The 24,155-nt window shown below is 44.9% G+C and overlaps 2 protein-coding genes across 2 annotated transcripts in view; one reads left to right on the top strand and one right to left on the bottom strand.

The window, feature by feature from the left end:
- LOC121004097 (gastrula zinc finger protein XlCGF26.1-like) overlaps positions 1–24,155 on the bottom strand; it is a 705,032-nt gene that overhangs the window by 475,737 nt on the left and 205,140 nt on the right. The gene's annotated exons all lie outside the window — the stretch shown is intronic.
- On the top strand, positions 17,356–20,112 carry LOC121004115 (oocyte zinc finger protein XlCOF8.4-like). Its single transcript, XM_040436242.1, has 4 exons — positions 17,356–17,417; positions 18,060–18,220; positions 18,300–18,543; positions 18,855–20,112. Exons 2-4 carry the CDS (start codon positions 18,086–18,088, stop codon positions 19,910–19,912), a joined length of 1,437 nt encoding a protein of 478 aa, XP_040292176.1. The 5' UTR covers positions 17,356–17,417; positions 18,060–18,085; the 3' UTR covers positions 19,913–20,112.

The raw sequence follows: 24,155 nt of genomic DNA, 5'->3' as shown, positions 1-24,155 counted from the left end.
GGCTTGTTTTAAGGACATTACATCAAAGTTGGATCAGCCTGTAGTGTGTTTTTCCACTTTAATTTTGAGTGTGACTTCAAATCCAGACCTCCATGGGTTAAAAAATTTGATTTCCATTTTTAAATTTTTGTGTGATTTTGTTGTCAGTACATTCAACTATGTAAAGAACAAAGTATTTCAGAAGAATATTTAATTCAGATCTAGGATTTGTTATTTTTGTGTTCCCTTTATTTTTTTGAGCAGTGTAGTTTCCTACAGAAAACCAGATCAGTATTATCCCACTAGAGCAACAGGCCAGTTCTATCATTTAATGAGCTAGTGGTTCCATAGTGTGAACTAGGCCTATATGTATATTGCACAGGCAGAAGGACCTACATTTTGCCAAAACAATACTGCCAGCCTGTTACATTACCCCCAATATGTACCGTTTCTTTCCTGCCTGTCCTGTCACTAGATCCTTTAGGAAGACCACTGTTGCCAAAAAGAATCCTTTCTGTTCATGGAGATTGCACTTATCACACAGACTGGCGAGGCTTGCTGGGATGCTAGCAGATGTCTGGCGCCTCCTCTTAAACTTTCATTCAAATGATATATGTGCTCAGAACATATGTGTATCTATTACTACATTGTGTATATTCACTATTGCAGTTTAATAAATGGCCTCCTTCTGTGTCTTTTTTACATTTGACCAGGGGTTACAGTGCCTGTTCTGCTGTATTTGGGTCCTAGGTCTGTATTGAAGCTCAGTGGTGGTTTTATAAGGGTGTATTGTGGTCATGAGTATATACAGTAACACACTGCAGACTGTGAGATTACACTTTTATCCCTTCGTCCTATGACAGCACCAGGAGAGAGGGATCCACCTCCCAGGACAGGAAACCCACAGGTATAAATCTTCACAGACGCCTCTCCTCCTCAGTGGTTTCCTGTCCTAGGAGGACAACCTACAGGTGTTTGTTATTTTCGGTGGGGAGTAGTTTCTCCCTTTTGACATTGCAGGCTGGCTGGAGAAGGTGTGCGCCGGGTGACCCCGCTCCACACACCGTGGAGGGAGACGGACGGCTGAAATACTGGGTGCGGAAGGCCTCTCTATTCTCCCTTCAACCCTCCCCGCTCTGTACCTGAACAGGATCGGCCATCCCGAGGACATGTGCGGCGCGGGCAGCGAGCGCAGGGCGGAAGAAACAACAAGGAAGTGAAGATCCAGGATGCAGGAAGGGGCGGAGCTTAGTGAAGAGGCGGCAAGTTTGAAAAGGAAGGAGCGCAGAGCGTCCAGAGCAGCACACAGCTTCTGCCTGGCGTTCGTGTGCAGCTCTAAGGATAAAGCCAGTATCCAGCCAGTCTCCCCTGTGATCTTTGCTGGGGTCTTCCAGATCCAGGGCTATAGGGATATTTCCAGCATGGAGAGTTCTGGAGAGAACCCTAAGGACCCAGTCACCCCTGCACCTATGGTAGGAATGGGTATGGGCCTGAAGAAATGATCTGCATTTATCTTCTTTCTCTAAGAGATCGTGATTTTTTGTTTGTTTAAATTTCCAGGATATAACTGAGAAACCCAGAAAAGCTACCGCTAAGATATGTTATAAGGAATGTGGTATCTGTAAGGCTAAACTAGATGCCTCATACACTAAGCCCCAATGTAAAGGTGTATTGAGAGTACCATAGCGGAAGAATCCCCTAGTATGGTCAAATGTATGAAGAAAATGATCAGAGAAGAGTTAAGTCTTATGTCAAATAAAGAATGCAGGCGAAAGAGCGCCAAAGATAGCGCATCTTTTTCAATGGGAAATTCTGACCTCTCTAATTCAGAGGACGAACTTGAAAGCGGTGGAAGGGAGTCCGTTACATGCTCTTCAGATAAGAAATGCAGTGGTAGGCGCTTTTTTCCTGTTCAGGAGGTAGATCAATTAATCAAGGCAGTCAGGGCAACTATGAATTTGGAGAATGCAAAAGAGGTTCGCTCGATTCAGGATATCATGTTTGGGGGCCTGCAGACTAAGAAACGAAGAGCCTTTTTTTATCCACAAGAATGTAGGGGCCATAATGAATAGAGAGTTGAAACATCCGGATAAAAGAAGCTTTAACCCATCAGTGATTAAAAGAAAATATCCGTTTGAAGAAGGTGAATGTTCTCTATGGGATAGGGCCCCCAAAATTGATGTGCCCATAGCTAAAGTGTCTCGAAGGTCATCCCTACCCTTTGCCCAAATCATCAATCTTAAGGATCTGATGGACAGAAAGGCTGACACCTTTTTAAGGAGAACATGGGAATCCATATGTGCATCCTTTAAACCTAATATAGCTTCCACCTGTACGGCTAGGGCACAAATATTGTGGATAAAACAGCTGGAGACGCAGATCCGGGATAAGACCCCTAGAGATAAATTATTAGAATCTGTCAAGGCTATTGGAAAAGCAGCCGATTTTTGGGCAGACGCCTCTGTGAATGCAGTTAGGTTGTCCGCTAGGGCTTCATACATGGCTAATTCTGCTCGTAGGGCTATTTGGCTCAAGAATTGGTCAGGGGATGTGGCGTCAAAAAATCGCTTATGTGGTATCCCTTGTGAGGGGAAATATTTGCTTGGGTCTTCCTTGGACGACATATTAGAGAAGGCAGGGGATAAAAAGAAGGGGTTCCCGTCTTCTTTTCTGTCGTCCTTTCGTAAGCAGGACCGTTTTTCCCAGAGAGGCAGAGGAAATAGGGATAGGAACAGGAGTCCAGCAAATAGAAGTGACAGATGGAAATTCTCCAGGTCCAAAGGGCTGCTGTTCAAAATTCAATCCAGGGACCCCCCTAAGAAAGACAGCTCCCAATGACGCCAGGGTGGGAGGAAGATTACAATCTTTTCTCCCAGCCTGGTCCAAAATATCCAACAGCTCATGGATCCTGCGTTCATTAGAAGAGGGATTCAAGCTAGAATTCAAAAAGCTCCCTCCGCAACGATTCAAAATTACGCGAGTAGATCATTCAACTCAGACTGCCTTAGAAAAGGAGGTTTCAAAACTCATTCAAAAAGGTGCACTCATTCAGTGTCCGGAAGAGGAAAGGGGCACAGGATACTATTCTACTCTGTTTTTAGTTAGAAAACCAAGTGAAGAATACAGGACTATCATAAACTTTAAGGGTCTCTAAACGAGTACCTGTTATACCAACGCTTCAAAATGGAGACTATAAAGACGGTAACTCAGCTTCTTTACAAAGATTGTTTTATGGCAGTTTTAGACATCAAAGATGCCTACTATCACCTTCTGATTTTTCCAGGGCACCAGAAGTATCTCAGAGTGGCCTTAAGATTCCAGGGGGAGCTGAAGCACTTTTAATTCCAGGTATTACCTTTCGGAATCTCGATGGCGCCAAGGATTTTTACGAAGTTAGTCTCAGAAATGGCAGCCCATATCAGGGAAAGAGATATCCTGTTTGTCCCATACTTGGAAGACTTTCTGATTGTCGCACTGTCTTACCAGAGATGCTTATTTCAGGTCCAACAGGTGGTAGAAATCATGACAACCCTGGGCTGGATCCTGAACAGAGAAAAATCGAGACTGATTCCAGAAAAGAAACAATAGTTCCTGGGAATCTTACTGGATTCAGTGTCTCGGAGATCCTTCCTAACCTCAGAAAAAATTCAGAAAATAAGGTCAGTGGTTCACACCCTGATAAACAATCCGTGTGTGTCCATAAGGAAGGGGATGTCAGTACTGGGAACTCTGACCGCCTGTATACCTGCAGTTCAATGGGCTCAGATCCATTACAGAGCCCTCCAAGAGGAAATCTTGGGGAACTGGTCAGGAAAAATGGAGGACCTGGAAAGCAGTATAGTGATATCAGCCCAGACTTGTCAGACATTGAAGTGGTGGCCGTCACTAGAGAACCTGGGGCAGGGAGTCCCATGGAGGATCGAAGATCCCCTTATAGTTACCACGGACGCCAGCCCAGTAGGGTGGGTGGCTCATGTGGGAGAGACCTTGCTTCAAGGTTTGTGGAACTGCCGGATGTTGGACAGTTCTTCAAATCTAAAAGCGCTTATGGTGGTTTTTCTGGCCCTTCAGGAGTTACTCCCTCTGATCAGGGGTTGACACGTGAGAATTTTATCCGACAATGCCTCGGTCGTAGCATATCTGAATCATCAGGGTGGTACCCGGTCCGTGTCCCTGGCGGTTCAGATTTTTTCCCTAGTGGAGGGGGCAGCCTTTTCCCTCTCGGCCCTTCATATCAGAGGTGTGGACAATTGGAAGGCCGATTTTCTAAGCCGTCGATCTCTGGATCAGAGGGAATGGTCTCTGAACCCTTCTGTTTTCAGCAAGATTGTCAAGTTATGGGGGATGCCTCAAGTAGATCTCTTTGCCACCAGGGAGAACAGGAAGGTAAAAAGATTCTACTCCCTGTCTCCCAGGGATCGACCAGATGCGATAGACGCTTTGGTTCAGCCTTGGATTCAGGGTCTATTATATGCCTTCCCTCCACTTCAGTTGATACCGAGGGTTCTCAAGAAGGTCAGGGAAGACAAAGCCAGAATCATCATGATTGCTCCCTTCTGGCCACGTCGAGCGTGGTTCTATTGGCTGAGAGTGATGTCAGTAGCAGATCCTTGGGTCCTTCCGGAGATCCCAGATCTTTTTTTTTCAGGGTCCTATTGTCCACCCCCCTGTGAAAAGGCTCCATTTGACGGCGCCTTTTACTAGATAGAGGCCTTTCTGAATCGGTGGTTGCTACCATGCTGTTAAGTAGGAAGCCAGTGACTACTAATATCTATGCTAGAACTTGGATTACCTTTTTTAAGTTTCTAGGAGTCCCTCATTGCACATCCTACCCTTTTCAGTTAAGTAAAATCTTGGATTTTCTTCAGAGAGGTGTGGAGAAGGGCCTAGCACTAAGTACAGTCGTGGCCAAAAGTTTTGAGAATTACATAAATATTGGAAAAGTTGCTGCTTAAGTTTTTATAATAGCAATTTGCATATACTCCAGAATGTTATTTAGAGTGATCAGATGAATTGCATAGTCCTTCTTTGCCATGAAAATTAACTTAATCCAAAAAAAAACCTTTCCACTGCATTTCATTGTTGTCCTTAAAGGACCTGCTGAGATAATTTCAGTAATCGTCTTGTTAACTCAGGTGAGAATGTTGACGAGTACAAGGCTGGAGATCATTATGTCAGGCTGATTGGGTTAAAATGGCAGACTTGACATGTTAAAAGGAGGGTGATGCTTGAAATCATTGTTCTTCCATTGTTAACCATTGTGACCTGCAAAGAAACGCGTGCAGCCATAATTGCGTTGCATAAAAATGGCTTCACAGGCAAGGATATTGTGGCTACTAAGATTGCACCTCAATCAATAATTTATAGGATCATCAAGAACTTCAAGGAAAGAGATTCAATTCTTGTTAAGAAGGCTTCAGGGCTTCCAAGAAAGTCCAGCAAGCGCCAGGATCGTCTCCTAAAGAGGATTCAGCTGCGGGATCGGAGTGCCACCAGTGCAGAGCTTGCTCAGGAATGGCAGCAGGCAGATGTGAGCGCATCTACACGCACAGTGAGGCGAAGACTTTTGGAAGATGGCCTGGTGTCAAGAAGGGCAGCAAAGAAGCCACTTCTCTCCAAAAAAAACATCAGGGACAGATTGATCTTCTGCAGAAAGTATGGTGAATGGACTGCTGAGGACTGGGGCAGGTGGACAAACAAAAACCCACTAATTCTGACAAAATCCAAGAAGTGATTATGAAAGAATGGGTTGCTATCAGTCAGGAATTGGCCCAGAAGTTGATTGAGAGCATGCCCAGTCGAATTGCAGAGGTCCTGAAAAAGAAGGGCCAACACTGCAAATACTAACTCTTTGCATAAATTTATTTATTTATTTACTTATATAGCGCTACTATATTCCGCAGTGCTTTACAGACATTAGCATCCAACTGTCCCCAATAAATGTCATGTAATTGTCGATAAAGCCTTTGAAACGTATGAAGTGCGTGTAATTATATTTCACTACATCACAGAAACAACTGAAACAAAGATCTAAAAGCAGTTTAGCAGCAAACTTTGTGAAAACTAATATTTTTGTCATTCTCAAAACTTTTGTCCACGACTGTACTATCAAGGTCCAGGTGGCCGCTCTCAGTGTTTTATTCGATTACAGGTTGGCGTGTCATCCTTAGATTATAAGGTTTTGTAAATCAATATCTAGGAGTCTCCCTGCCAGGAATTTCAAAGCTCCTCCTTGGGATCTTAATCTGGTGTTAAGGGCCTTGGTTAAACCTCCGTTTAGTCCTGTAGACTCACTGCCAATTAAGTTCCTGACGTTGAAATGTATTTTTTTGGTAGCTATTACATCAGCCAGGAGAATTAGTGAGCTTCAGGCTCTTTCCATTAGCCCTCCATATACGATTTTCCAAGATGATTGTGTCCATCTTAGGCCAGACCCAGCATTTTTACCCAAAGTAGTATCAGAGTTCCATAGAAGTCAGGAAGTGATTCTTCCTTCCTTCTATGAGAATACGAGGAAGAGGCAGATTTCCATTCTTTGGATGTTAGGGATTGTGTCCTACGGTACCTAGAGGCTACAAAAGGTTGGAGGAGGTCCTCTTCATTGTTTGTCTTATTTTCAGGCCAGAATAAGGGGAAATCAGCTAGTAAAAGTACTTTAGCCCGTTGGATCAAGCAGGCTATTTCTTTGGCATATCTTTCTATGCAGGAACCTGTCCCGTCTGGCTGGTCGGCCCATTCTACAAGAGCGGTAGCAACTTCCTGGGCAGAAAAGGCAGAGGTTTCTATACAAGACATTTGCAGAGCAGCAACGTGGTCTTCTGCTTCTACCTTCTATAGACACTATAGATTAAACCTGTCAGAAGTGTCTAATCTTTCCTTTGGACGCAAAGTCCTTCAGGCTGTGGGCCCCCCTAATTTTTTACTCTCTGGGATATCTCCTGGTGCTGTCATAGGACGAAGGGATAAATGATCATTACGTACCGGTAATGTTGTTTTCCGGAGTCCATGACAGCACCACTTTAATCCCCCCCCCCCCCTGCTTCCTTTCCACCTTACTCTTCCATTCTGTTTTGGTGTTGGATCCTGCATCACTGGGTGTGCAGTAAAAATAAAAAAATATATATATATAATAACTATAATACTAAACTCTGATAATGACCGAAACCATGAGATGGAGCTGGTCCGGATGTACTGAAGATGTCCCTTGTCTCGTCTATGAAAACCACTGAGGAGGAGGGGCGTCTGTGAAAGTTTATACCTGTGGGTTTCCTGTCCTGGGAGGTGGATCCCTCTCTCCTGGTGCTGTCATGGACTCCGGAAAACAACATTACCGGTACGTAATGATAATTTTTTAGGTTCCGAAGAAGGCTGTACGAGGGGATATATGACATAGCTGTATCATGTCAGTATTAGGGGTTCTCAGGGTGCCTTCACCTTAAATGGGTTGTCCAAGTTATATTTATTGATGACCTATCCTCATCAATAGTCTAATGTGCATGGAGATTTTCCACGGCAAAGGGATTTTCTGGGATTTTAATACTGATGACCTATCCTCAAGATTTAAACAATAAGTCATTTTCTGATTACAGATTTTCTTTAACCCGTTTGCTAGCAGCGCTGTACATGTATGGCACTGGAGCAAAATGCAAACATTGCACCCGCTAGTGCGGGCATCATATCTTGCGGGTCTCTGCTGTTTCAAACAGCAGAGACCCGCAGCTAATGACCGCGATCGGCATTATCACGGCATCTAAAGGGTGAAAAACCCAGAAGTTCGCGCTTCTGGGCTTCTTACCAGCATCCTCTGCGGCCAGTGAGGATGCCAGTAATTGAATTCAATATGCTGGCTCTCACTGAAGAGACACACAGTATTGAAGTTGCAATTCTTATTTTGGCCAGCAGGTGGCAGGCCAACATAGGAAAAGAGCAATTCTGTACAAATCATGGGTCTAAAAAACCCATGAGGGTTCAGAATAAAAAAAAAAAAGGGTTTTGTAGGCTCAAATATGACCTTCTAAATCATAAAAAATGTAAAAAATATATAAAAAAATATATAAAAGTTTAAATCATCCCCCTTTCTGTAGAATCAAAAAATGAATACATAAATAACAAAAAATACAAACGTCATGGGCATCACAGTGTCCTAAAACGCCCGTACTATTAAAATCTAAAAATATTTTTTCAATACGGCGAATCATGTAATGGAAAAAAGGGTCAAAATGGACAATTTGCCATTTTTTCATTGCTTCTCTTACCCAAAAAATGTAATTAAAAAGTCACACGCACTCCAAAATGGTATCAATAAAAACTACAGATTGTCCCGCAAAACATGAGCCCCCACACAGCTCAGTAGATATAACTGTAAAAAAAAGTTATGGGGTCAGAATATAGTGATTTAAAAAAATATATATAATTTTTTTTTCAAGGTTTACATTTTTTTTTACACTATTTTGACATAAAAAACCTATACATATGGGGTATTGTTGTAATCGAACTGACCCAGAAAATGAAGGCCACAGGTCAGTTTTGCCACAAAGGGAATGCCATGGGAACAAAACCTGTAAAACTGTGGAGGAATTGTGTTTTTTTTTCCAATTCCATCCCATTTGGAATTCTTTTTTTTCCCGCCTACCACTTCATAAATGGTGTGGTGGCATTAGAAAGTACAACTTGTCCCGCAAAAAATAAGCCCTCATATGGCTATGTCAACGCAAAAATAAAAAAGTTATGGCTCAAGAAAGATAGGGAAGAAAAATGAAAACGCAAAGATGAAAAAAACTCCGGTATCCTAGTGGTTATCCGGGAATAAATATTGATGACCTGTCCTGGGATTATTCCCAACTCAATTACTAATAGTGATATCTCTTGCTTATCTTGGGCTAACACTGTCATTTTGGTCTTTTATGAAAGCCTAGAATGCCAGCTTTTAAAACCATGCTTCTAGCTGCTACCAATCAGGAAACAGCAGCTAAAGCAGCCCGCCCCCTACTGCCCGAGCCCGGCTTGGGCAGAGCAGTTAAGTGCTTTTCCCACAGCCTGAGCTGAGCTCGGGCAAAACAGGTGGTTAAAGAGCCCCTGTCAGACCAGGCATATAGCATGGTATGCTTGATTTGGCTGAGTAAAACTATACCTGTATCGTCTTTCTAGGTGGTGGTGTTGGGGAGAAATGAAGACTTTTATTTGCATGCAAATAAGCTATTGCTTATGCAGTTTGAGCTCCACTCCAGTAATGCCCCTGGGGCTCCAAACATGCCCCCCCCCCCCCCCCCCATCCTCAGCACATTGACAGCACTAGACTTTACATCTAGTGCTGAGTTCTTGCACCTGTGCGCTTGTATGTCTAGTTTAAGGCTGCATTGACACGTCCGTGGAACACGGACCATGAGATGCCGGACTGGCATCCTGCTTAGTGCAGGAGCACACGGCGTCATTGGTTGCTATGACGCTGTGTGCTTCCTGCTGCCGCCGCTGTACAGTGATACACTCGTATGATCTATACGAGCGTATTACTGTACTGCGGTTGCAGCAGGAAGCGCACGGCGTCATAGAAACCAATGACGCCGTGTGCTCCTGCACTAAGCAGGATGCCAGTCCGGTATCTCACGGTCCGTGTTCCACGGACGTGTCAATGCAGCCTAATAGGTTTGATCCTGGTGACAGAGCCTCTTTAAGTACAAGTTCAGTTTAAAAATGAGCACAGCATAGTCTGAATAGAAAAAAATATGTTTTAATAGCAATATTAAAGATATTTTCCGGGTGTTCAATATTGATGACCAGCACTCCGGCCTTCTCAAAGCATACAAAGAACAATGCTGTACATTTTATAGTGACTGTGCTCGGTAATGCAGCCAAGCCCCTACAACTTGAATGCGATTTAGCTGCAAATAGGCCATTTGGTCAATGAATATGAGGTCACAGCCCTAGGACGAGGCTGAAGTCAGACCTGGACCTACCAGCTATTGATGACCTATGCTGAGGACATGCCATCAATATTGAACTCCAGTGTACTCCTTTCGGGGCATTTTTTTAAATATTATTGCATTGTAATAATTTTGAGCTAAAAACCATTTTTACAATTTGCCTTTATTAAAAATACAGAGTTCTTTTTCTGTACAGAGCTGACATGCTCTACTAGCTGCATGTGGATTTTTGGTGTTTTCCGTCATCTGAGGAACAGACAAGACTCCCTATCTCTGCTCTCTGACATTATAAATCGTGTTGATCGAGCACCAAAGTGCTCGGGTGCTCTGGCCGAACACCCGAGTATAATAGAAGTCAATGGGAGAACCCGAGCATTAAAGCAGACAACCCCTGCTCTGAAGAGGGGAGGGTGCTTGGGTTATAGGAAAAGGGCAGAAATTGATGAAAACACCACTGAAATGGTTCGGGAACAGCATGGGGAGGATATCTGGATGCATCTTGGACTCCCAGGTCGCTGCTGGGAACGATGTTGTCCGAGTAGTACGCCACTTTTACAGACTGACAATAATACGCACCAAATCGAAGGTAAAATCAATTTTAGAGGAAAATTTGTTAGGAAATATTCTTTCCTGTATATAAAGTGCAAGTGCTGCCAAAAATTACAAGGAAGAGGCACTCCAATACAACCTGTATATCACATAAAGGAGGGCCTCATTCACATTGTGGTACAATTGTTCAGGTAGTGGGACTCCAACACTCATAAAGCCTATGCACTAAGTGAAAGAGCTGCCAAAAATTACAAGGAACCGGCACTCCAATACACCCTTTGTTACACATAAAGGAGGGCATCATACACAGCCTTGAAAAATTATGATTGATGGCCTGCTGGTGACCCTCAAAAACATTTGGAGCAAGGGTCTGCTGATCTGACCATCTAAAACATTACCCAAACCATGGGTAAAGGGGGAATCATGGTTCGATTCCAGAGAGGGAGCCTGAGAAACAGCTACGGCTACCACATCCAAGCAAGGCAGCATGCGCGCAATTTACCTATTAGGTATAATTAGGTGAGGGCCTGGAGGTAAGCTGACCCTGTAAAAGATTGTAGGTGAAGGCCTGCTGATCTGACCATCTAAAACATTATGGACGAGGGCCTGCTGCCGCTTTGGTGACTCTAGATAACCTGGGGCCGATCGCACGTCTCCGTAATGGCGACGAACCATTCGGATGTCTGCCCTATCAACTTTCGATGTTATTTTCAGCGCAAACCATGGTGACCATGGGGAATCATGGTTCAATTCCAGAGAGGGAGCCTGAGAAACAGCTATGGCTACCACATCCAAGCAAGGAAGCATGCGCGCAAATTACCTATTAGGTATAATTAGGTTAGCTGACCCTGTAAAAAATTATATTCGAGGGCCTGCTGGTGAGCTGTAGAAGATTTTAGGTGTGGGCCTGCTGGTGATCTGACCCTGTAAAAGATTTTAGGTGCGGGCCTGCTGGTGAGCTGACTCTCTTAAAGGTTGTAGGTGAGGGCCTGCAGGTGAGCTGACCCTGTAAAACATTGTAGGTAAGGGCCTGCAGGTGAGCTGACCCTCTAAAACATTATATGCGAGGGCCTTCAGGTGAGCTGAACCTGTAAAAGATTTGAGGTGCGGGCCTGCTGGTGAGCCGACCCTTTAAAAGGTTGGAGGTGAGGGCCTGCAGGTGAGCTGACCCTGTAAAAGATTGTAAGTGAAGGCCTGCTGGTGAGCTGACCCTGTAAAACATTATATGCGACGAATAAGCATGTATTGATATGATGGAAGAGGAAAAAGCGGATGAGAAAGGGAGATTCAACCATATACCCTTGTTTGTGGTGGAAGGGGTGCATGGGAATACAGTGTATTCAGTACATTAAAAACAACACATGTAAAGTGCCTTTATGTTCATCAGCTTTCCTTTGGTCATGGTCAATCCAGGCCTTGTTCATTTTTATAAGAGTCAACCTGTCAGCATTTTCAGTTGACAGGTGGATACGCTTATCTGTTATAATGCCACCAGCAGCACTAAATACCCGCTCAGACTAAACGCTGGTGGCAGGGCAGGCCAGGCCAGCACCTCCAAGGCGTAGAGCGCCCGTTCGTGCCACATGTCCAGCTTGGACACCCAGTATTTCTAAGGCACTGAGGGATCATTGAGGAAGCTGACACTGTCTGCTATGTACTCCTTCACCATCTTCAAAAATGTTTCCCTCCCTGTGACACTAGGCCGCGCATCAGGGTGAGGGTGCTGGCGGGTGTCATGAAACTGTCCCAGGCCTTGGAGAGTGTTGCCCTGCCTCTGTTGGAACTGCTGTGTGTTTCCCTTGTCTCCCCTCCTCGGTTGGCCAAGGAACTACGGACTCTGCCGCCAGCGTTGTCAGATGGAAATTTTTGGAGCAATTTTCCAACAAGTACCTTCTGGTATAGCACCGTTTTGCTCATCCTCTCCACCAGAGGAATGAGAGATGAGAAGTTCTCTTTGTAGAGGGGGTCGAGAAGAGTGAACAACCAGTAATCCGTGTTGTCTAAAATGTGTATAATACGCGGGTCGCGGGAAAGGCAGCCTAACATGGTCAGCCATGTGTGCCAGAGTACCAACCGTAACTTTGTGGATTTGCAAAAACGCTTCCGTTACAATAATACAACCGCATGCATCCATCATGAACGGATCTGGTTGTATTATGTCTTCTATAGCCATGACAGACCTGAAAGTCAATGGGGGACGGATCTGTTTTCTATTGTGCCAGATTGTGTCAGAGAAAACGGATCCGTCCCCATTAACTTACATTGTGTGCCAGGACGGATCCGTTTGGCAGCGTTTTGGTGTCCGCCTCCAGAGCGGATGGAGACTGATCAGAGGCAAACTGATGCATTCTGATCTGAACATTTTCCATTCAAAATGCATTAGGGCAAAACTGATCCGTTTTGGACCGCTTGTGAGAGCCCTGAACGGATCTCAGAAACCAAAACGCCAGTGTAAAAGTAGCTTTAGAAAAACAGTTAACCCTTTGTGACAAAATAGCTAAATATTTTTAGCCAAAAATTTGTAAAATGCAATAATAAACAAAAATTGTCTTTGAAGGTGTACATAGCCTTTAAAGGGATTCTGTCACCAGTTTTTTACCCCCCCCCCCATTTAAAAATATGGTTATGTTCATGGAGCTCTAAACATTCCTAATGTGGTCTTATAACCGAAATCTGTGGGCTCATTTTGTCTAAAAAACGTTATAACTAACCTGTCATTCATCTCACAGCTTCCAGATGCCGCCCGCACCCGCCGCCGTTCGTGCCCAGCTCCTCCTTTGCTGTCATCAGCGCCGCCTCAGAATCCTTTGCTACGCCTCCGGCTCTCCCTCACTCCCTCCTCCTTCTTCTCTAACATCCCGCGCGTGCGCACAGGCCTGTGCCTGATGCGCCCGTGCGGACTTCTCCGCTTCATGGAGCGAAGTGTGCATGCGCCAGCGCTCAACCTCCCGATGACCTGAAGAGCTGTCAGGAGCAAAATTATGTTAGTACCTTTGAAATACTGAAGTGGGAATAGAGCAATAGAATTGAATCCTCCGGTGGGTTTCTGAAATGAGCTGTGGGCGGACGTGCTGCTCCTGACAGCTCACAGGCCTGTGTGCACGCGCGGGATGTTAGAGAAGAAGAAGGGGGGAGTGAGGGAGAGACGGAGGCGTAGCAAAGGATTCTGAGGCGGCGCTGATGACAGCAAAGGAGGAGCTGGGCACGAACGGCGGCGGGTGCGGGCGGCATCTGGAAGACATGAGCATCCCCTTGGGCACCTTTGTGAGATGAATGACAGGTTAGTTATAACGTTTTTTAGACAAAATGAGCCCACAGATTTCGGTTATAAGACCACATTAGGAATCGCTAGAGCTCCATGAACATAACCATATTTTTAAATGGGGGGGTAAAAAACTGGTGACAGAATCCCTTTAAATCCTGCCAGAGTCCCTCTGGCTTCCGAGTACCCAGTACAAACATCCAGTAGGATTCTCTATTCAAGAGTTTCCTAGTGTGATCCCTCCCTGGATTGGTCTGAAAACGGTCTCTGTACGCAAGTAGGAAAACTTCTTGTGTTGCCTAAGTGGACATCTTCAAAGTGACGACCCTGAGTTGGATGGGTGGACTGACTTTATACAACCTAAATAATGTCTGGTCCAACCATTTACATTCCTAAATCACATACTTAGCCTACATGCACACAAGCGTGGTTTGGTTCGGGTGCGGACCCGTTCACTTCAATGGGACCGCAAAAGATGCGGACAGCATTTCGTGTGCTGTCCGCATCCGTTGCTCCGTTCCGTAGCCCCTCAAAAAACGGACATCATCAGTTGTGTGCATGTAGTTCGTGTGCACGTTCGTGTGCATGTAGTTTTAGGCTAGATGCACATGACCGTATGTGTTTTGTGGTCCGCAAATTGCGGATCCGTAAAAAAAACAGATGACGTTCGTATGGCATCAGTTTTTTTTGCGGATCCATTGTAATATTGCCTATCCTTGTCCGCAAAACAGGCAAGAATAGGACATCTTCTATTTTTTTTGCGGGGCAACGGAATGGAGCAACGGATGCGGACAGCATACAAAGTGCTGTCCGCATCTTTTGCGGCCCCATTGAAGTGAATGGATCCACACCCGAGCCGCAAAAAATGCGGCTCGGATGCGGAACCAAACCATGTTCGTGTGCATATAGCCTTAGCTGCATAAGCCTTCTTCTGTGCCAAAGTGTCACATGATGTAACTATAAATGTTCTGAAAGGGCCCGAGTCTACAACACTACTAAGCAAGCAACATGAAGACCAAAGAGCTCCCCAAATGGGTCAGAGACAGGGGTGTACACACCGATTAGGGCCCTCTTGCCCAACCTAGTTTATCAGTAAATATGTGGCAATCATTACCAGGCAATGAGAATGCAAAGCTCCGGATTTCTGTGTGCAACAGGGCCCCGAACTTTCATGTGTCGTTTAGAAAGCTGGTATCCTCTTGTGGAGCTTTGGGGTTGAACCCATGATGTGTGTGCTGGGTCATCGAGATTTGAGATGCCTTGGTGCTCACATTTTTGTAAAGCACAATTACAATGTTGGGAATCTGAAACTTTTTTGGTGATTAGGAAACCAATCTTGATGTTTCTGAAGTCTATGAAAATATCTCTCATTCTTTATTGTACAGAATAATATCCCATATTGGTTCCTAGTCATGGTGACAGTCTAGATGAGATATTAACAGTGGGCACGGCTGCCTTGGTGTGGCCCTCAGCACATGCTTCCAGACACACCCTGTCTGTCATGTTGCTTTATACAGTCTTTTAAAGGGAACCTGTCATGAATTCTATGCTGAACTCACCTAGGATAGAATAAAGTAGTGACAGACGCGCTGATGTCAGCGGTGTGTCGATCATGAGCTAAAAGTCAGTGGTTGCCGAGAACAGGCATCATAATCATTGCAACACAGGCTTTAAAAGAGTCAAATCTACCTGAGAAGAGTCAGAATCATCCATAATCTCCTGCTCTCTCCCCAACCATCTGCTGATGATTGGCAGTTCTCTCCTAGGGAGAAAAGTAAGGAAAAGACTCAATCATCAGCAGATGAGCGGAGAGAGCAGGAGATTATGAATAACTGACTCTTCTCGCGTAGATTTGACTCTTTTCAAGGCCTTTGTTGCAATGATTATGATGCTGGTTCTCGGAAACCACTGACTTTTAGCTCATGAGCGACACACCGCTGAAATCAACGCGTCAGTCACTACTTTATGCTGATCTGAGTGAGTTCTGCATAAAATTGATGACAGGTTCCCTTTAAGCTGGTAAGGACCTTCATAGCAACATAGTAATCAGCTGGTTCTCCCATACCTTTCACATCCAGGGCCAGAGGATAAGCGCATTAACTAGTGCTCCCCCCTGTCTCTTAACATCCAGAGCCCAGTATCTAGTTCTCCCAAACCCTTCACTTCCAGAGTCAGAGGATGAGCCCAGGAACTGGTTCTCCTACACCCTTCACTTCCACTGCCAGATGGTGAATCCAGTAACTGGCACCCCTCTCTCCTTCACATCCAAAGCCCGAGGATGAGCCCAGTAACCGCTACCCATATACCCTTCACACCCAGGGCCAGAGAATGGCCCAGGAACTGGTTCTCCAACACCCTTTACATCCAGAGGATGAGCCCAGTAACTGGTACCCCTCTCCCATTCATATGTAAAACCAGAAGATAAGCCCAGTACCTGGTACCTCTATTTTAACATCCATGGCCAGAGGATGAGCCCAGTAACTGGTGCCCGCTCTCCCCTTCATATGTAAAACCAGAAGATGAGCCCAGTAACTGGTACCTCTATACTCTTAACATCCAGGGCCAGAGGATGAGCCCAGTAACTGGTGTCCGCTCTCCCCTTCATATGTAAAACCAGAAGATGAGCCCAGTAACTGGTACCTCTATACCCTAACATCCAGGGCCAGAGGATGAGCCCAGTAACTGGTGCCCGCTCGCCCCTTCATATGTAAAGCCAGAGGATGAGCCCAGTAACTGGTGCCCGCTCTCCCCTTCATATGTAAAGCTAGAGGATGAGCCCAGTAACTGGTACCTCTATACTCTTAACATCCAGGGCCAGAGGATGAGCCCAGTAACTGGTGCCCGCTCTCCCCTTCATATGTAAAGCCAGAGGATGAGCCCAGTAACTGGTGCCCGCTCTCCCCTTCATATGTAAAGCCAGAGGATGAGCCCAGTAACTGGTGCCCGCTCGCCCCTTCATATGTAAAGCCAGAGGATGAGCCCAGTAACTGGTGCCCGCTCTCCCCTTCATATGTAAAGCCAGAGGATGAGCCCAGTAACTGGTGCCCCTATACATCCAGGGCCAGAGGATGAGCCCAGTAACTGGTGCCCGCTCTCCCCTTCATATGTAAAGCTAGAGGATGAGCCCAGTAACTGGTACCTCTATACTCTTAACATCCAGGGCCAGAGGATGAGCCCAGTAACTGGTGCCCGCTCTCCCCTTCATATGTAAAGCCAGAGGATGAGCCCAGTAACTGGTGCCCGCTCGCCCCTTCATATGTAAAGCCAGAGGATGAGCCCAGTAACTGGTGCCCGCTCTCCCCTTCATATGTAAAGCCAGAGGATGAGCCCAGTAACTGGTGCCCGCTCTCCCCTTCATATGTAAAGCCAGAGGATGAGCCCAGTAACTGGTGCCCCTATACATCCAGGGCCAGAGGATGAGCCCAGTAACTGGTGCCCCTATACCCTTCACATCCAGAGCCTTAGCCGAGTGACTGCTTCCCCGCTACCGATCCCTTCATATTTGCTGCCGGTGGATGAATCCAATAACGAAACCTCCAAAGCTGGGAATAAGCGGTGAAACGCACAAACCGGAAGTACAGGCCCTGATCAAAGAATTGTCAAGTGGAACGCAGATACGTTATCACTTCCGAGTAGTTACTTCCGGTCGTTGTCTGTTGCTGCTGAGGCAAAAAGAGGAGCAGTCGCTGATAGTTGGGTCCATGACGGTAACTGCAGGATATAGTTCCGTTTGAGGAAGGGTATAAGATGTGCATCTCAGGGGGAGATAATGACTTTCATACCCCGAAGAACTGCTGACACTCCTGCAGGTGGCGCTCTCTTTCTGTGTACTGTTATTACATAGCAGTCTGCTGCAGCCATCGCTGTCCATTGTACTGTTACTACATAAAGCTCTCCTGCAGGTGGCGCTGTCATCCAGCATATTATTATTACAAGAAACTCTCCAACAGGTGGGGCTCTTATCCAGAATATTTAAATTACATAGAACTCTCCTGAAGGTGGCGCAGTTTTTGAGTACCGATATTACATCTTACATTTTAAAGGGGTTAGAAGAAAAGGCAGTTTTTATAAACAGCCCTTTAAGCCCCTCCAAGGAGAGCAGAATAGGTGATCTCCATGCTGGCACGGGAGGTTGGCATCTTCCAGCCAAAACTTATTTTGGGAGATTTATCAAAACTGGTGAAAGTAAAACTGGCTTAGTTGCCCATAGCAACCAATCAGATTCCACCTTTCATTTTTCAGAGGTCCTTTAGAAACTGAAATGTGGAATCTGATTGGTTGCTATGGGCAACTAAGCCAGTTTTCCTTTACACCAGTTTTACCAAACCTCCCCAATTATTTCTCTTCAGAGTTATATTTTAGATGCAGCAACACAATGTCCTCTGATGTGGAGACTGAAGAAAGGGATTCCCCAGCAGTGGGCTCAGTGATGCTGGAGGAGGACCTGGACCGGATTTCTGGGAGTATTCTAAGATTGACATTGGAAATCATCTACACTGTCACTGGTGAGGTGAGAATCCTTCCAATTCATAAGGATGCACTGATACATTGTAACACAGCTCCTTAATGTAGGGTTCTTTTTTCCACAGGACTATGTTATTGTGAAGAGGAAAGAAAGTGACCCCACCTCTCCAGACTCCAGCAGGTTGCTGAAGGACCCCTTAATGGTTTCGTCACCTCATTCCCGGCTGCATGAGCAGAAGATTCTGCAACTCACCAACAAGATCATTCAGTTACTGACTGGAGAATTGTCTGGTGACTTAACTACCAAGCTGGAACATCTGGAAAGACACAGACGTCAGAGATGTTCCTCACCTTGCCTAAAATTACGTGGTGAGACTTCATTATCTCTGGTGCTCCGTTTGGCGTAGAGTGAACAAGCACCTGGGCTGGAGGGGGGGGGGGGGGGGGCTACCTCAATTTATTGCGTTGTTAGTGTGCTCAGTGTTGAGGGACCTGTTCAGAAAGGGATCGCACTGTAGGGTTGTTCAAATGTAGTGCACTGAATGACAAAGCAGTACCTATTTTACTTCATATCTCAAGATTAATCTCATGGCCAACACCAGGGCAATGGTAGACCCTTGTGCATATGATGTGTCTTACAGATAACCTTGGCTTCATAACCCTTTGTATATTTGTAACAGGTAAGAGGAACATCCACTGCACGGAGATAGAGGAAGATGAGGGCAGTTATGGGGAGAAGTTTTCAGACAAAAATATCCAGACTGTAGCTCTTAAAAAGGAACAGTTGGTGTCCAATGAGGACAAAAGCTGCACAAACACTTCCATGCCAGCTGAAAATACACAGTACATAACCACGGGCATTAAGGAAGAGGTGGTATCTGACAAGGAAGGAATTCTCACAGATGCATCCACTCCAACAGACAACTCCCCCATAGATTATATAATCACTTATGTTAAAGAGGAGGAAGAATCATGTGACGAGGGAAATCTAACAGACACGGATATCTACTCTCCCAGAGAGTATTCCTCCATCTGTAAAAGAGCTGGTGAGAAGAACATGACAGTCATGTATACGGGACCAGAAAAAAAAGCTGTCAAAGTGGCCTCAACGTCTCACCACCAATTTCTCGAAGACACAGAATTGATGCACAGCTTCTCCGAGTGTGAGAAATGCTTCACTTGTAACAGACATCAAAGGATCCAGATCCGAGATAAGCCATTTGCTTGCTCAACATGTGGAAAGTTCTTCACAACAAACTCAAATCTTGTGGCCCACCAACGAATCCATACAGGCGAGAAACCGTTTTCCTGCTCTGAGTGTGGCAAATGTTTTACCAGCAGCTCTGATCTTGTGAAGCATAAGATTATTCACACTGGAGAGAAGCCGTTCCCCTGTTCATTGTGTGGCAAATGTTTCACAAACAAGTCCAACCTTATCAAACACCAGAGGATCCATACTGGAGAACGGCCATATTCCTGTCCTGAGTGTGGCAAGCGCTTCACCAGTACTTCACACCTTGTGACGCATCGTCGGACACACACTGGTGAGAAGCCATACCCCTGTACGGGCTGTGGGAAATTCTTCAGCAATAAATCTCATCTATTAGAGCATCAGAGAATCCACACTGGAGAGAAGCCGTTTAAGTGTCCCGAATGTGGAAAATCTTTCACACAGAAGAGCAACTTGAATAATCACTTGAGAATTCATAGCCGGGCGAAAAATATTACGTATCACTAAAGAATTTAATGTGTACTGATGTTTAAAAGGGTATTTTACTCTCAGACGTTTATGGGATAAACAAAGGATATGTCATAGATGGGGGTCCTGCTGTTCTGGTTCTGTAACTCCCATTCACTTCTATGCGAGTTATGGAAAGAGCTAAGCTCACTGCTGTGTGGCTACCTTGTCAGCCTGGAGAGAAGGCCAGCAGAACAGGATGATGTGGGACTGGGTTGTGGGACTCTCATTCTAGAGATGGGTGAGGGTCCAAAAGGAGTGAATTGCCACTATCAGACATAGCATATCCTGTACAGTCGTGGCCAAAAGTTTTGAGAATGACAAAAATATTAGTTTTCACAAAGTTTGCTGCTAAACTGCTTTTAGATCTTTGTTTTAGTTGTTTCTGTGATGTAGTGAAATATAATTACACGCACTTCATACGTTTCAAAGGCTTTTATCGACAATTACATGACATTTATGCAAAGAGTCAGTATTTGGAGTGTTGGCCCTTCTTTTTCAGGACCTCTGCAATTCGACTGGGCATGCTCTCAATCAACTTCTGGGCCAATTCCTGACTGATAGCAACCCATTCTTTCATAATCACTTCTTGGAGTTTGTCAGAATTAGTGGGTTTTTGTTTGTCCACCGCCTCTTGAGGATTGACCACAAGTTCTCAATGGGATTAAGATCTGGGGAGTTTCCAGGCCATGGACCCAAAATGTCAACGTTTTGGTCCCCGAGCCACTTAGTTATCACTTTTGCCTTATGGCACGGTGCTCCATCGTGCTGGAAAATGCATTGATCTTCACCAAACTGTTGTTGGATTGTTGGAAGAAGTTGCTGTTGGAGGGTGTTTTGGTACCATTCTTTATTCATGGCTTTGTTTTTGGGCAAAATTGTGAGTGAGCCCACTCCCTTGGATGAGAAGCAACCCCACACATGAATGGTCTCAGGATGCTTTACTGTTGGCATGACACAGGACTGATGGTAGCGCTCACCTTTTCTTCTCCGGACAAGCCTTTTTCCAGATGCCCCAAACAATCGGAAAGAGGCTTCATCGGAGAATATGACTTTGCCCCAGTCCTCAGCAGTCCATTCACCATACTTTCTGCAGAAGATCAATCTGTCCCTGATGTTTTTTTTTGGAGAGAAGTGGCTTCTTTGCTGCCCTTCTTGACACCAGGCCATCTTCTAAAAGTCTTCGCCTCACTGTGCGTGCAGATGCGCTCACACCTGCCTGCTGCCATTCCTGAGCAAGCTCTGCACTGGTGGCACTCCGATCCCGCAGCTGAATCCTCTTTAGGAGACGATTCTGGCGATTGCTGGACTTTCTTGGACGCCCTGAAGCCTTCTTAACAAGAATTGAACCTCTTTCCTTGAAGTTCTTGATTATCCTATAAATTGTTGATTGAGGTGCAATCTTAGTATCCACAATATCCTTGCCTGTGAAGCCATTTTTATGCAACGCAATGATGGCTGCACGCGTTTCTTTGCAGGTTACCATGGTTAATAATGGAAGAACAATGATTTCAAGCATCACCCTCCTTTTAACATGTCAAGTCTGCCATTTTAACCCAATCAGCCTGACATAATGATCTCTAGCCTTGTGCTCGTCAACATTCTCACCTGAGTTAACAAGACGATTACTGAAATGATCTCAGCAGGTCCTTTAATGACAGCAATGAAATGCAGTGGAAAGGTTTTTTTGGGATTAAGTTAATTTTCATGGCAAAGAAGGACTATGCAATTCATCTGATCACTCTTCATAACATTCTGGAGTATATGCAAATTGCTATTATAAAAACTTAAGCAGCAACTTTTCCAATTTCCAATATTTATGTAATTCTCAAAACTTTTGGCCACGACTGTATATACAGTGAACATCTGGGCTGAGAATACCCCTTTAAGGATAGTTGGGGGAATCAGGAGTGGTAGGATTGTTTGGGGCGAAATACTACATCTGACAATGCTCACTATTGGACATTCCCAGTTTTATTCAATCAAAATGAGACAGCTCACCACTCTTGATTGGTAAAACCGCTTGCACGGGAAGGGATGGTTCCCAATTCCAAAGTCAAAAAATCCCATCAGGCGTACTTGTTTCTGCAGTTGAGGAAGGCTGGACGGGCCGAAACGCGTCCTGTTATATGGATTATAATAAAGCATTCAGAAACAAGTACGCCTGCTGGGATTCCCAGTTTTATGGCTGATTATAGAACTGGAATGAAATGTGAATGAAATGTCAGTTTCAAGTCCAAGGTCTAAACTGCGGTGCTCAAAACTGGATAACAATCCTTACATCATCTGTTTGTTGATTTTCTGTATTTGAGGCTTGTACCAAAGGATCTACATTCAAATGTCTTCTCCTATCCAGAGAGTTGGATCCCTGACTTTTGAACTCTTAAAGGGTCTGTTCAGGATTTTTCTACTGATGGCCTATCCTTAGGGTAGGCCATCAGTATTTGATCGTCAGGGGTCCAACACTCCTCACCACTATCAATTACCGTGTAGCTTCGGCAAGGCACTCAGAGGATAGGCCATCAATATATAAAACAGCTCTTCCCTATCTTGTTTTTATTTGCATTTTTAGTAGGGTAACATAACGAAAGAAAATGTATTTATTAGGATAACCATAGGCTGGATTACCCTGTGCTTTATGTTTTTTAATGTATAATTCACTTACAACCGATTAAAATTCTGGTTGTAAATTTATATGTGTAACACACTGAATGATCAATAGAATCTACATTTCACCATACATACATTTTTCCATCTAGATATTTTCGTTCCCAGATTTATCTAATCAGATTGATTTCATCATTCTTTGCCACTCAATAATCATACTTAAGCGTTATGTAGGCAATTTTCACATCTACGTTACAGCATTCCAAATACTAGAATTACTGGATCCCGTTTCACTATAATAGCATCCTTTAGATTTCCAGTGTGAATGTCAGCTTTTAGCTGGAAAAGTACCACTGCATACGTGAACAGGGATCTGGTGGTGTCCGGCTATGCCGGATACAGTGGTTCCAGGGTTTTGCTCCTCTGCTGCAACAAAATACCAGAAAGTTGTAACTCGAAGCCTAACAAGTCAGTCTTTGGTCAGTGATTTGCATCAGTCACTGACAGCCAAAAACAGGTGCAGATCTTTTCCTTATACCTTGTCTGAGGAGGCTTCACTCCTGGTTTTGGCACACAATCACTGATGGAAATCACTGGCCAAAGACTGACCTGTGACTTAGGACTAAGAGTCGGTATAATGCAGTTTGTACATAAGAGGTTACATTATGAGTAGAGTCTGGTGTCAAGATGAAAAGGCTGGTGAGCTGTCCCTAATGTGAAGTTTCTAATGTAAGGGTCAACCACAATTGTTATTTGGGACTGTAACGGATCACCTGGTACACCGACCGGGTACCTCCGTTGAATGAATGCTCCTAGTGCTTTCCGAGGACTCCAAGCACTCCACTTGACACCGTACGCACTGCAGACCCCACAAACCGCCGAAGCTTGGTTGAGGTCTCACCGTCTCTTACCCACCCTGGACCTACGACAAGGCTCCAGGCTCCAGTGGGTGGACCTCTCCTAAAACCAGAGATCAGGAACAGCCCTTAAAAGAGCTAGTAGTTATAGCCAGGGGAGTATACACGTATAGCAATCCCCACACACATGAGACGAGGCTCTATGTTGAAGGTGAAACAGGAACTGACTGTACTTCACGTACAGCCTCTTTTATTCACAAACCAAAACATAGTACTGCCCACAGGGGTTTGAAATACAACCAATCAGTAATTAACAACACATACAATGTAACTACAGCAACCAATCGTTCACGCCCCCAGAGGACCAGAATGAAGACTGGGACATAGGACAACATATCCCCACAATGCATCATGGTCTCCTCCCCTCTGTCTGGAGACAACCTTTGGAGCAATCCAATTATCTCTCAGAACAAAGGGAGATCGCCAATACACATGTAGATACAACAGGACAGACATCACCATTTAAACACACAATGGGACAATGGCACAATAGAAACACACCCAGCATTTTCCTCCCAAGCTGACAAGTACAATTATTATAGATTGTTACAACTTTGTGAGTTTACATTGGCCATACATATAACTTACATTAATTCAAACAGTATAACGTGGGGACAAACCTATCCAAAATTCACTTGAATCGGTTCAGGGGTTTAAAAGTTAGTATATGGCCCATAATCCTGGGGCAAGAGGCCAGCAGCCAGTCCTCTCCAAAACCC

The sequence above is a fragment of the Bufo bufo genome, chromosome 6 (genome assembly GCF_905171765.1).
Source record: "Bufo bufo chromosome 6, aBufBuf1.1, whole genome shotgun sequence".
NCBI classification, from domain to species: domain Eukaryota; kingdom Metazoa; phylum Chordata; class Amphibia; order Anura; family Bufonidae; genus Bufo; species Bufo bufo.
The sequence above is the reverse complement of the archived record's forward strand: the minus strand, read 5'-3'. Positions and strand labels throughout refer to the sequence as shown.